The sequence below is a fragment of the Gopherus flavomarginatus genome, chromosome 4, assembly GCF_025201925.1.
Source record: "Gopherus flavomarginatus isolate rGopFla2 chromosome 4, rGopFla2.mat.asm, whole genome shotgun sequence".
Classification (NCBI taxonomy): Eukaryota; Metazoa; Chordata; order Testudines; family Testudinidae; genus Gopherus; species Gopherus flavomarginatus.
Genome location: NC_066620.1, coordinates 56006991 through 56020489, shown reverse-complemented (window position 1 = coordinate 56020489; position 13499 = coordinate 56006991). Strand labels below are relative to the sequence as shown.

General features: G+C 38.1%; 1 protein-coding gene across 1 annotated transcript in view; it reads right to left on the bottom strand.

Moving 5' to 3' along the window:
* Nucleotides 1-13499, bottom strand: part of DNAH14 (dynein axonemal heavy chain 14) — a 490898-nt gene that overhangs the window by 180349 nt on the left and 297050 nt on the right. Inside the window, exons 49-51 of the mRNA XM_050948398.1 lie at nt 11232-11428; nt 7606-7734; nt 686-826 (exon numbers count right to left, since the gene is read on the bottom strand). Coding sequence (XP_050804355.1) covers nt 686-826; nt 7606-7734; nt 11232-11428 — 467 coding nt within the window. The remainder of the gene's footprint in view (nt 1-685; nt 827-7605; nt 7735-11231; nt 11429-13499) is intronic.

The window sequence follows — 13499 nt, the reverse complement described above, 5'->3', positions numbered from 1 at the left end:
GAAGAAATGGTAATATTCCAAGGATCAGAAACGGTGTCCAAGCAGCTGAGAAATAGAACAGGTTGGGCAAAGATTCCTGCTCTAATGATAGGAAACCCTCCTCAATCCTTGGCTTATTTTCAAGTGACACACACCTTACTGCTTCCAATTCCCAGCCCCAACAACAGCTGGCAGCAAGATGCTTATAAGGAGAAAGGAGGCTACAGCAGTTAATAGGAGACTTTGGTGCATCTGTTTGGCAGGAGAGGTAGGAGAAGGAAAGATGAAAAACTGAGGATGAGCTTAATCTCTTACTGTTCCTCAAATGCAATTTATTCACATAAACTAAAAATCTTCCTCGGTGCTTTCAGGGCTAATTTAATCAAAATCTCACAACTGTGAATTCTCATAAGAACCTGGAATTCTTTATTTAAACATTATTTCAACTCAAGATCATACAACTTTAAGTGTTTTCTAAGTAGTGAAATAAAATCTATGTTTGGGACATACCTGGTTTGAACTCCCACACAAATGAGGGTTTCTTAGATGCCTAAAACCACCTCTTTGCTTATACAATACTACATAAAATGTTGTGATTAGAGTGAAAAAAATGGTTTGAGGTATTTTAAGTGAAACATGTTGGCTATTCATTCTTTTAGAACTTCCACTTGCTGATATAATTCTCCCAAACTATCTGATCTATTACCTGAAAAATACGTTGCAAGGATTGTAAGGAAGGTTGAGGCAGAAACAACAGACAAAAGTGTGTGAGAAGACGTGGGCTAATCTCATTTCTTCCACCACTTGGAGGGGCACAGTCTGCAACCAGTGAGACATCCTGAATAGTCTGTAAGAAACAGAATGGGAGAAGCTTGAAAGGCAGCAACTGAATCAGCATTTCAAAACAAAATAAATGGTAGAGCTCTTATGCTATTGCAAGGATTTCCACTTCAAGGTCTCCATCTTGCTCCAAATGTAAATGTAGTTAGAAAATAGGCAAAATTAATCCAGTGACTTGAGCAACGATAGCAGGAAAGAGTTACTGGGAGCTACAATTTATATATATATATATATATATATAACAGTTGTTGATTAATCACAGTTAACTCACACAATTAACTCAAAAAAATTAATCGTGATCGATCGCTCTGTTAACATTAGAATACCAATTGAAATGTGTTAAATATTTTGGATGTTTTTCTACATTTTCAAATATCTTGATTTAAATTACAACACAGAACACAAAGTGTACAGTGCTCACTTTGTATTATTTGTAAAAATGATAAAAGAAATAATACTTTTCAATTCACCTCATACAAGTACCATAATACAATCTCTTTATTGTGAAAGTGCAACTGACAAATGTAGATTTTCTTTTACATAACTGCAGTCAAAAACAAAACAATGTAAAACTTTAGTCTACAAGTCCACTCAGTCCTACTTCTTGTTCAGCCAATCGCTAAGAGAAACAAGTTTATTTACATTTACAGGAAATAATGCTCTCCACTTCTTATTTACAATGTCACCTGAAAGAGAGAACAGATGTTCGCATGGCACTTTTGTAGCTGGTATTGCAAGGTGTTTTTGTGCCAGATATGCTAAACATTCGTATACCCCTTGATGCTTTGGCCGCCATTCCAGAGGACATGCTTCCATGCTGATGACACTTGTTAAAAAAATAATGCATTAATTAAATTTGTGACTGAACAACTTGGGGGAGAATTGTATATCTCCTGCTCTCTGTTTTACTCGCATTCTACCACATATTTCGTGTTACACCAGTCTAGATGATGAGCCAGCATGTTGTTCGTTTTAAGAACATTTCACTGAGGATTTGACAAAACGCGTAAAAGGTACCAATGTGAGATTTCTAAAGATAGCTACAGCAGTAGACCCATGATTTAAGAATTTGAAGTGCCTTCCAAAATCCGAGAGGGACGAAGTGTGGAGCATGCTTTCAGAAGTCTTAAAAGAGCAACATTCTGATGTGGAAACTACAGAACCTGAACCACCAAAAGATAAAATGAACCTTCTGCTGGTGGCATCTGACTCAGATTATGAAAATGAGCATGCGTTGGTCTGCACTGCTTTGGATCGTTATCGAGCAGAACCCATCATCAGCATAGACATATGTCCTCTGGAATGGTGGCTGAAGCATGAAGGGATGTATGAATCTTTAGCGCATCTGGCACGTAAATATCTTGCGACACTGGCTACAACAGTGCTATGCGACTGTTTGCTCTCACTTTCGGGCGACACTGTAAACAAGAAGCAGGCAGCACTATCTCCTGCAAATGTAAACAAACTTGTTTGTCTGAGCGATTGGCTGAAAAAGAAATAGGACTGAGTGGAATTGTAGGTTTTAAAGTTTTACATTGTTTTATTTTTGAATGCAATTATTTTTTGTACATAAATCTACATTTATAAGTTCAACTTTCATGATAAAGAGATTGCACTACAGTACTTGTATTAAGTAAATTGAAAAATAGTATATTTTATTTTTACAGTGCAAATATTTATAATAATATAAACTGAGCACTGTACACTTTGTATTCCGTGTTGTAACTGAAATTAATATATTTGAAAATGTGGAAAACATCCAAAAATATTTATATAAATGGTATTCTATTATTGTTTAACAGCGCAATCAATCGTGATTCAATTTTTTATGGTGTAATGAATCATGATTAATTTTTTTAATTGCTTGACAGCCCTAATTTTTATATATATACACATATATATACACACACACACAAATATTGAGTTCTCTTTCTCTGGTTTATCAATGACAGGTGAGTAATTTGACGAATTTAAGATGTATAACCTGCAGATTAAATAATAAATTGGAAACATTCAGTCAAAACTATCACTGAAGAGAAGAGAAGTCTTATTTTGTTTGGGTACTTTTAGGAATAAGAAAACTTTTTACCTAATTCAGAATCCACAGAAACAACATGGATTTCAAAGTTTGATTTGAATTTAAATGTATGTGGTCTGCTTAGGAGTGTGAAAAAAGACGCAAAGAGGGACAGAGATAAAAAAGTCTAATGAAAAACAGTGAAGAAAGGCACAGAGAATAGGACGACTGAAAAACAAACATGAGTATGTAGGGAAAAGGAACAGAAAGGTGAGAGAAAAATTCTAAACAAGGAATAATCTATTTCAGTCTTGCAAAATTCATATAAAAACACATCTCTCAGGCAAAAATCCCACAGCCCAATGAAGTCACAGGTCTTGCTGTTAATAAAATTCCATGTCTATATGTGCCCCCAACCCATGAAAAAATCAATTTTTTGCCTCCTTATACTACTCAATACTCTCCCCTTCACCATGTATGGCTACTTATTCAGCACCTCTTTTGGGTCGGTTTTTCTCTCTTGAGAAATGTTCCTTGGTGTGGAGGCTGCTCCTACTTCCAACCTCTGTTTCAGAGAGAGAGAAAGCTGGGAGAGCAGGGATAGAAAGGGATGGGAGATATTGAGTTCACTCCCTATGTGCTAGAATGAAGAAAGTCCTGAGTGGGTAAAACTGTAGTGGGCAGGGGAGGCGGAGACAGAAGAAGCATTAGACAGCCAAGTTGATTGAGGCTGGAGAAGGTGAGTTTCTTTGGTTTCTTCCTTGAGATAAGAGGAGACAAAGAGATGCAAGAATGATGCTGGTGGCTAGGCATTGAGAATAGCTCAAACCTAGGAAAGGGGAAGGAGGCTTGTAGGAGGAAAATCTGTTATCATAGACAAACAATTGGTCTCTCAAAATGTTGTGCTCTCCCAATTCAGAAATACATTCACATCTCGTGAATGGGATTCTCGCATCTGGTGAGCGGGCTGATCTACCTAAAGAAGAAACCAATTCTGAACCTGCACAAATACATATGCAAATCTGATGTGTGTGTACAAATTGGCCCTACTAGGGTTGCCAGCAATGGAAAGACTACACCTATTACAGAAACTTGAATGCTTTAATACAAAAAGCAAATTACACATGAAATATATCTACACATCTTCACAAGGAAAGCTGTCTGGGAGTACAAAATAAAATTGATACATCAACGAATCCCTTTGGTCTCACAGTACCATGCCTCATCTCTATACCCTTGCTACAGAAAGTCAAAGAAGAATGAAAGAGAATCTCAAGGTTAGATGCTACAGCACATCTGGCACATCCCTCTTGCTAAAGAATCTATACCATTAACTTCATTCATCACCCTGTTTGGAAGGTACTGTTTCAATCAGTTTCCATTTGGCATAGCTTCGGCATTAGAACATTTCCAGAAAAGAATCTCTAAGATTATGTCAAGTTTGCCTGTTGTCCTTTGCCATCCAGATGATGTCTTGGTATATGGCAGAGATAAAAATGAACATGAGTGATTACATGCAGTTTTGAGGTGCTTCCAACAAGCTGGCCTCACTCTAAGCAAGAAATGTTAATGTGGAAAAGAGCAGGTAAGATTTGTAGGACACACATTTAGCAAACAGGAAATTCAGCAGGATTCAGACAAATTGAAGGCACTGCTTGCCTCATTTGAACCCAACTATATTTCTGCTGTGAGAAGATTCCTGGGCATGACAAATCATTTTGGAAAATTCAAATTTAGTTCATCCAACCAAATCCTTAAGAGCTCTCCTTAATGGTTACAATATGTGGATTCGGACGAGCACAAAACAAAATACATTTAATAAAATAAAAAGAACTACTGAGATCTCCATCTCTTTTTGCACAATACTCAGTAAACTATCCAACAACAGTAGCAGCAGATGAATCTTCATATGGTTTAGAAGCAGCCTTCACAAAAAAGCAGCCACCGGGAGACCAGAGACCTGTTGCATTTATATCAAGAAGTCTCACAGAAACCAAGCAGCAGAATGCTCAAGTGGAAACCAAAATTTTAACAGTCACTTGGGCCTACATAACTGTTTGTGTTGGATTTTAACATAAAAAATATAATGATTTAAATCACTAGTCAGAAAGACTCAATGTAATCATGGATTTCTACATAAAAGTGCATTCGTGTTGGTTATTTATTTATTTTAAAAACATTTTTGCTGTTAACAAGCATGTTATCTCTGGAGACACAAATCCACAGTTTGAGAACTGCAAAACTAAGCATCTCTGATAGTATCTTCTAGACTGAGCACTGAGTCTCATTGGGCAGATAGAAAAATTAACCTAAATAATCTACACAGAAGCCCCTGGAACCCCATAAGATTGGGCCCCTAATCCATGAACTGTTGAAACTCATTTACAAAACTTTTCTTAAACATTACATGAATATGTTGTCATACTATAGAATTATAATTTATAATCCCTATTCCATGATGAGATATGTATCTTAATTAAAACCATCTAGACAGGTTTTTTCCTCAAAAAGCATTTTATCAAAAAATCTGATTTATATAAACAAAATCCATTTTTTTAAAAAATTTTTTTAATCATTGATTTTTATCCATCCTGCTAAAGAACATGGGGTCAAAGGAATAGGCTTCCAACAGATCGCTACCAAACTGGCAGGACCAAAATTACCTTTACATGGCTGATGGCCTGCTTTTGAACATCAGCACATTCTTCTCTCTTTGGAATTTCAGAAAGAGAAACTCTCCAAAACCCATGAAAGACACCAAGGTATAAACAACTGCAGGGCCTGAGCACAACAATCCCTATGGTGGCCTGCCCTGAGTAGGCAAATTCAGACTTTAATGGAGAGCTGTGAAGTATGTAACAAAGAAGAAAAACAATCACCAGAACCATTATTCACTACAAAGCTATCTGCTTTTGTCACAGCATGACATGACCTTCTCATAAGCAAACTAGTGAAATGTGGTCTGGTGAAATTACTATAAAGTGGGTGCATAACTGGTTGAAAGACTGTAGTCAAAGAATAGTTATCAATGGTTTGTCATCAAACTTGGAGGGCAATTCTAGTGGGGTCCAACAGAGGTCAGTCTTTGGTCTGGTACTACGGAGAATATGCTTATAAAATTTGCAGACAACATCAAAGTGGGTGAGGTTGCCAGCATTTTGGATTAGGATTAGAATTAGATTAGAATAAAATTCAAAATGACCTTGACAATTTGGAAAATTGGTCTGAAATCAACAAGATGAAATTCAATAAAGAAAAGTGCACAGTACTTCACTTCAGAAGTAAAAATCAAATGCATAAATACAAAATGCAGAGAACAGACTAAGTGGTAGTTTTGGTCTGGAAAAGCCTTCCAAGGGATGTTGTAGAGTCTCTATCATTGGAGGTTTTTAAGAACACGCTGGACAAACACCTGTCAGGGATGGTTTAGGTTTACTTGGTCCTGCCTCAGTGGAGGGGGCTGGACTTGAAGATTTCCTGAGGTCTTTTTCAGCCCTACATTGTTATGATTTTTTGAAGGAATTTTGAAAATGAGATGATGAAATAAAAATCTGGCAGCATCTAAACTTCAAGGCTTAGCACTGCACAAAAGCACTACCTGAACTTAGTCAGGGAACAAAGTTTGGCTCAAAAGCTCTTAGACATTTGGAACAGTTCAGATTGTAGCAGAAACTCTCAGATCCTGACTAGTGGAGACTCCAAAAGGACTTATTTGGGGGACTTGAGTTCATCTTCAATACTTCCCAGGACAACAGAGAATCTGAGACCTGAGCCCTCACCTTCACAGAGAACTTCACACACATGGGCTGGAAGATTGATCAGGCCCCCTCAGAGACTTGATTTTTAGAATATTGCTCAGGACTATTTAAACTGAATTGATACGGGACATATAAGTGCAAATAATTTTGAGGAATTCAATGTTTATTTTGAATTCTAGATAGACAGAGAGACAGACACACTGGCTGGGTTATAATTTAAGTTGTAATCTTTTATTATAAAGAAAGGGAAATGTGGAGTAGTTATGGAGCTCCTGGTCCTCCACAGTTCCAGAGTAGACCATGATGAGTTGCACTGGGAGTTTAATAAAGAGAAGGACTTCTTGGGTCAGGGAGTTCTCTAGTTACTGCTTAATGCATGGCACCCTAAGTGTAAGTCTTGATGCTACAAAAAGAAGAGACCACAAGACCTGAAAGCAGTGGTGATGAAACAAGGTTCTGAAAAGAGAAAGAGAAAAAGATCCTCACGAGAGAGAGCAAAGCCAAAAGGCATTCTGTAAGGATACAGGGAGAGGAGATCTCTCCAGCTGAAGCAAGGTATGAGCTGAAATGGGATTTTTAAAAATTGTATATGAATTTTAAATTTCATAAAATGTAATGTTTCAGAATAGCAGCCGTGTTAGTCTGAATCAGCAAAAAGAACAGGAGTACTTGTGGCACCTTCCAGACTGTAATGTAATCTATTTAACTAGAATACAATAAAATCGTATTTTCTAAATAAATTCTAGTTAAAATATTTTTTTAAATTTTTTCTTGCTTCTTAAATCAGAATTTAAAAAAAAATTCTAGTCCTTTAGAGCAACCAATAAGACACATTTACAATTCTCCCCATCCCTCCTGGAAAACTCATTTAAATATACTCCATTGTTATCAGTAAGCATAATATTATCATAATATTAATATGAAATGGTTAGTAGCCCTTAGATTTAACTTAACTTGCTCTTTGCAGAAGATTATTTAGAACTTATAAAAAATCAGAAGTCCATACTGTACCTTCCATGCAAGTTGCTTAGTGTCATAAAAACCTCCTAAATCTAAAAACTGTCTGATTGTTTCAAGTGGTGGCTGGGCACCATAATCCTCTGGTATTGGCATATTCAGATCATCAATAAACATTATCACCTGTGAATAAATATAACCACATTAGAAACCATATCTGAGTTATGTTAAACTTTACTTATTATTACAGAGTATTAACATGAAGTGACTGTGTTTTGCACACATAATTATGAAAGAGCTACATTGTTCTTTATCTAAAACACACATTAATTAGTGTACTTGCACAAATGACCTAGTATATGTCACATGAGCAGCTCAGATGTAAACTGCAAGGTACAGGAAGCTGTTATATCTCATCCAAATGGAAACAATGAGAATGCTTTAATATTAAGAAACATAAAAATGTAAGAACGATCATACTGTGTCAGATCAATGGTCCATCTAGCACAATATCGTCTCTTTTGACAGTGGACAGTGCCAGATGTTTCAGAAGGAATGAACAGAAAAGGGCAATTTATCAAGTGATCTATCTCGTTGTCCAGTCCCAGCTTCTGACTGTTAGAGGTTTAGAGGCATCCAAGGCACAGGATTTCATTCCAGACGATCTGCCTCATAGCCATTGATGGACCTGTCACCCATGAATTTATCTAATTCTTTTAACTCAGTTTTACTTTTGATCTTCACAACATCCCCTGGCAATGAGTTCCACAAGTTGACTTTGTGTTGTGTGAAGTACTTCCTTACGTTTGTTATAAATCTGCTGCCTATTGATTTAAATGGGCAAACCCCGGTTCTTGTGTTATGTGACAAGGTAAATAAGACTTTCTTATTCACTTTCTCTACACCATTCATGATTTTATAGACCTCTATCATATCTCCCCTCAGTCACCTCTTTTCTAAGATGAACAGTTCCAGTCTTTTTAATCTCTCTTCATATGGAAGTTGTTCCATATTCCTAATAATTTTTGTTGACCTTCTATGTCCCTGCTCCAACTCTAATATATCTTTTTTGAAATGGGTGACCAGAACTGCACGCAGTGTTCAAGGTGTGGGTGTGCCATGAATTTACATAGTGGCATTATGATATTTTTTGTCTTATTATCTATTCCTTTCCTAATGGTTCCTAACGTTCTGTTAGCTTTTTTGACAGTGAACAGATGTTTTCAGAGAACTATCCAAAATGACTCCAGGATATCTTCTTTGGGTGGTAACAACTAATTAAGACCCCATAATTGTGCATGTCTAGTTGGGATTCTGTTTTCCAATGTACATTACTTTGCATTTATCATCATTGATTTCATTTCCATTTTGTAACTCCCTTTGTAACTCTTTGCAGTCAGCTCTGGACTTAAATATCTCGAGTAATTTTGTCTTGTCTGCAAACTTTGCCACCTTACTGTTTACCACCTTTTCCAGGTCACTTCAGAAAATGATGAACAGCAGTTGTCTCAGTCTACATCCTTGGGAGACCTCATTATTTACCTCTCCACTGTGAAAACTGACCATTTATTCGTACCTTTTGTTTCCTATCTTTTAACCAGTTATTGATCCATGCGAGGACCTTCCCTCTTATCCCATAACTGCTTATTTTGCTTAAGAGCCTTTGGAGAAAGACCTTGTCAAAGGCTTTCTGAAAATCCAAGTATATTATTCTGCTGAATCACCCTTTTCCACATTTGTTGACCCCCTCCAAGAATTCTAATATATTGATGAGGCATGATTTCCCATTATAAAAGCTGTGTTGACTCTTCCCCAACACATTGTGTTCATCTGTGTGTCTGATAATTCTGTCCTTTACTATAGTTTCAACCAATTTGCCTGGGACTGAAGTTGGGTTTACTGGCCTGTAATTGCCTCTGGAGCCTTTAAAAAAAAAAAAGGTGCTACATTAGTAATCTGGTACAGAGGGTGATTTAAGTGATAGGTTACATATCACAGTTAGTTGTTCTGCAATTTAATATGTGACTTCCTTCAGAACTCTTGAATACCATGTGGTCTTGGTGACTTATTGCTGTTTGATTTATTAATTTGTTCCAAAACTTCCTCTAATGACACCCCAATCTGGGACAGTTCCTCAGATTTGTCACCTGAAAAGAATGTCTTGGGTATGGGAATCTCTTCATATTCTTTGCAGTGAAAGCCAATGCAAAGAATTAATTTTGATTCTCTGCAATGGTCTTGTCTTCTCTGAGTGCTCCTTTAGCACCTCAATTGTCCAATAGCTCCACTGATAGGCTTTGGCAGGCTTCCTGCTCCTGATTCATTTAAATAAAATTCTGTTATTTTTTGTGTCTTTTGCTAGTTGTTCTTCAAATTCTTTTTTGGCCTGCCTAATTATACTTTTATACTTGACTTCCAGAGTTTATGCTCCTTTCTATTTTCCTCAGTAAGTTTTAACTTCCAATTTTTAAAAGATATCTTTTTGTCTCTAACTGCCTCTTTTATTCCATTGTTTAGCCCTGGTGACATTTTTTGGTCTTCTTCTTCTTCTTCTTCTTTTAAATCTGGGGTTTAAAGTCTCTATTAAGTTTTTTTTAAATTTCCGTGAATCTTGCAGGCATTTCAGTTTTGTAACTGTTCCTTTTAATTTCAATTTCACTAGCCTCCTGTGGAGTTCCCCTTTTCTGAAGTTAAATGCTATTTGAGCTGGTTTATTTGATATTCCCCCCCGTCCCCCAAAGATGTTAAATTTAATTACATTATGGTTGCTATTACCTAGTGGTTTAGCTATATTCACCTCTTGGACCAATGCTGTGCTCCACTTAGGCGTAAGTCAAGAACTGCCTCTTCCCTTTTGAGTTTCAGGCCTAGCTGTTTCAATAAATAGTCATATTGAGTGAGATCATCCCTTCCCACAATAAAACCTGCAGGAAGCAGTTCTGGGAAATGAATTCACTCCTTCTTCCACAACTACACAGGGCCAGGCAAACTACATTTGACTTTACAAACAATAAGAGGTTTCACAGCTATGGAAGAACATGCGAGGAGATTAATACTATGTATTTTGTTACTTCCTATTTGGATTTTTAAAAGTTATTGTAATGTATTAGATTTGTGGATGGTGTCCAGAGGCGAGGCCAGGGTGGTGGCCAGCAATGGAAACAGCGACAGCTCATTGTCAGAGATTCAATGAGCCAGCACCCCCTTCTGCATCCCTACCCCACTAGGGTTGGCATAGTCAGCTAATTGAGTAGCTGGCTGAAACATCTTGGAAGCTTTGTATTTATTTTTGTAGCTACTATAACATTAATAAATGAATGGGATTGAATAAATAAGGTTACCAATACATAACTTATTAAGAATATCTTATCCTCAAATTCCTGCCATTACATCTGAAATACTACATTAGTAATTGAAAAGAAGCACAACAGTAACAGATAAAAACAATAACCCAAACAGCCTAATACACACAACATTAGAGAGACAAGGGGGATGAGGTAATGTCTTTTATTGGACCAACTTCTGTTGGTGAGAGAGACCAACATGGCTACAAATGTATTTAACAGGAGTTAGACAGACACACTTTTGAAATAAGTCAAATAGTTCAGTCAGTCTTTTTAGTGTTTATTTTAAGCACTGTCAGCATTTTTAAGCATTGGTAGAGTAGAACACTGTTTTACCTGTTTGGATTTTGGTGCACCAAGAGCATCTTTACTTTTTAGTATTAATTTCTGACGAATCCATGCCTGTATTTGGGCAGCACTGGTGTGGGCACCACACTGTATTGTGGAAACTATAACACCCTTGATTCTTTCAGATGTTGGAGCAATGTCACCAGTTTCACTTGCAGAATATGGCCCCGTCGTTGACTTCAAATCTGTGCCATATACAAAATTAAGGGTCAGAATGATATCTGATCAACAGTGGATCTACTCTCTTCACTCTAAGATGCTATTAATATTGCATACTGTTATTACAGAAAATATTTTCTTTTAATATCACTATCAAAAATATAAGTCAAGTCAAAGCGCATATTGTCTTCATATTAGAGTGGTATTTTAAGCATTGCCAGCTTTGTTAAGCATGATAGAGTAGAACACTGTTTTGATTTTGGTACAATTCAAATGTGCTTCTGCAATTTAACAGTAATTTTACAGTTTTGAATTCAAAGCATCTCTTTGCCTGTGTATCTTAAAAAAGCATATTTAAAACATAAGTTAAAATGTTTTCTTCTCCTGAAAGAGATAAAGGAAGTTTACTTGTAAGCTACTGTGTAAAATATATACATTATTTATTCAAAAACTGTTTTTCCATTAAAAAAGTTTAAAAAAATTCTTAACTGTGGAAGAAGACCAACAAACTAGCTAATTCTCCACCAGAATTACTCATGACTGTGGTTCCCAAACTTCAGTAACCCGAGGACCTCATTTTGATTTAAAATGTTTCAGGGACCCCCCAAGCCACTCAGCCACAGGCCCCACCCCGACTCCACCCGTTCCCCCAAGCCCTCGCCCCACCTCTTCCCACTCCCCACTCACTTCATTCCCCCCTGTCACTCGCTCTCCCCCACCCTCACTCACTTTCACCAGGCTAGTGAATAGAGTGACCAGGTGTTTGGTTTTCAACCGGAACACCTGGTCGAAAAAGGACTCTGGCGGCTCCAGTCAGCACTGCGAACTTAGCCATTAAAGGTCAGGTTGGCAGTGCTCTGGTGCTAAGACAGGCTAGTCCCTACTTTTCCTGGCACCGTGCTGCGCCCCCAGAAGTGGCCTGCAGGTCTGGCTCCTAGGTGCAGGGGGCACACGGCTCCACGTGCTGCCCCTGCCCCGAGCACTTGCTCCACACTCCCACTGCCCAATTTCCAGCCAATGGGAGTTGGAGGGGCAGTTTCTACAGGTGAGAGCAGGGCACGGAGCCTCTTGTCCCCCCGCATAGCGCAGGACCTGCTGCTGGTCGCGTCTGGGGCATGGACAATGCGGTTTAAGGAAGGGTAGGCACACGGAGATCCCTTGCCCCCACCCTGAGGGACTGCAAGGATGTGCCGGACACTTCTGAAAGTGGCGCGGAGCCAGGGCAGGTAGAGAGCCTGCCTTAGTCTTGCTACACCACCAGACTTCTAGCACCTAAAATTTCCCAGTTTGGCTTCAGTAGCTTCCGGGAGATAGAGCTGTTCCCCAGCATGCAGGTACTGGGAGGGAGGGGGAGGAGTTGATCAGCAGGGCCCACGGACCCCTTGGAGTACCCTCATGGACTCCAGTTTGGGAAACGCTGACTGATGACGTTTTTTCAGTTGTATACGAAGAAAGAAAAGCTGCAAATAGCAACTCTACTGAATTGTGACAGAGAACAATGAAACTGGATATCCATTCTAGCCTGTATGCACCAAGTTTCAGATGGCAGCCGTGCACATTTCTGGAATTAGAACTTGACAACCTCAAAGAAATTGCAAAAGAGGTAGCAGCTGTAGTAGAAGAGACATTCCAGAACCCTAGAGGAAATGTGCTGCAACATTACTTAAAACTGAGGGACATGAGTGACTTTGCCTAATGTTGCATTTGGTGGTGCATACTTTTAAGGTGGTGGTATTTTATATCCTCAGAACTCCATAGCCATAGTGTCTCTAACCTTCCTTTTCAGGTAAGGTTTTTGGGGAAGTTGTAGTGAAGCACCTCCTATGTCATCTAGAGTTCTCAGATTTATTTGATCTATAATAATAATCCCTATGTCCAGAGAACAGTATGGAAAATGAAACAAGCTTGCTGGCTGATAACTTCCTTCTAGCAATGGACAACAGTCTTACAAATTTTTTTAGATCTTTCAGTAGCATTTGATACTGTTGGCCGTAAGGTTTTATTGACTTGTCTGTGAATCATGCTGGGATGGATGAAATTACACGTAAGTGGTTCCATTCTTTTTTGTTCCTGCACAGTGGTCCAAGAACATGTTGT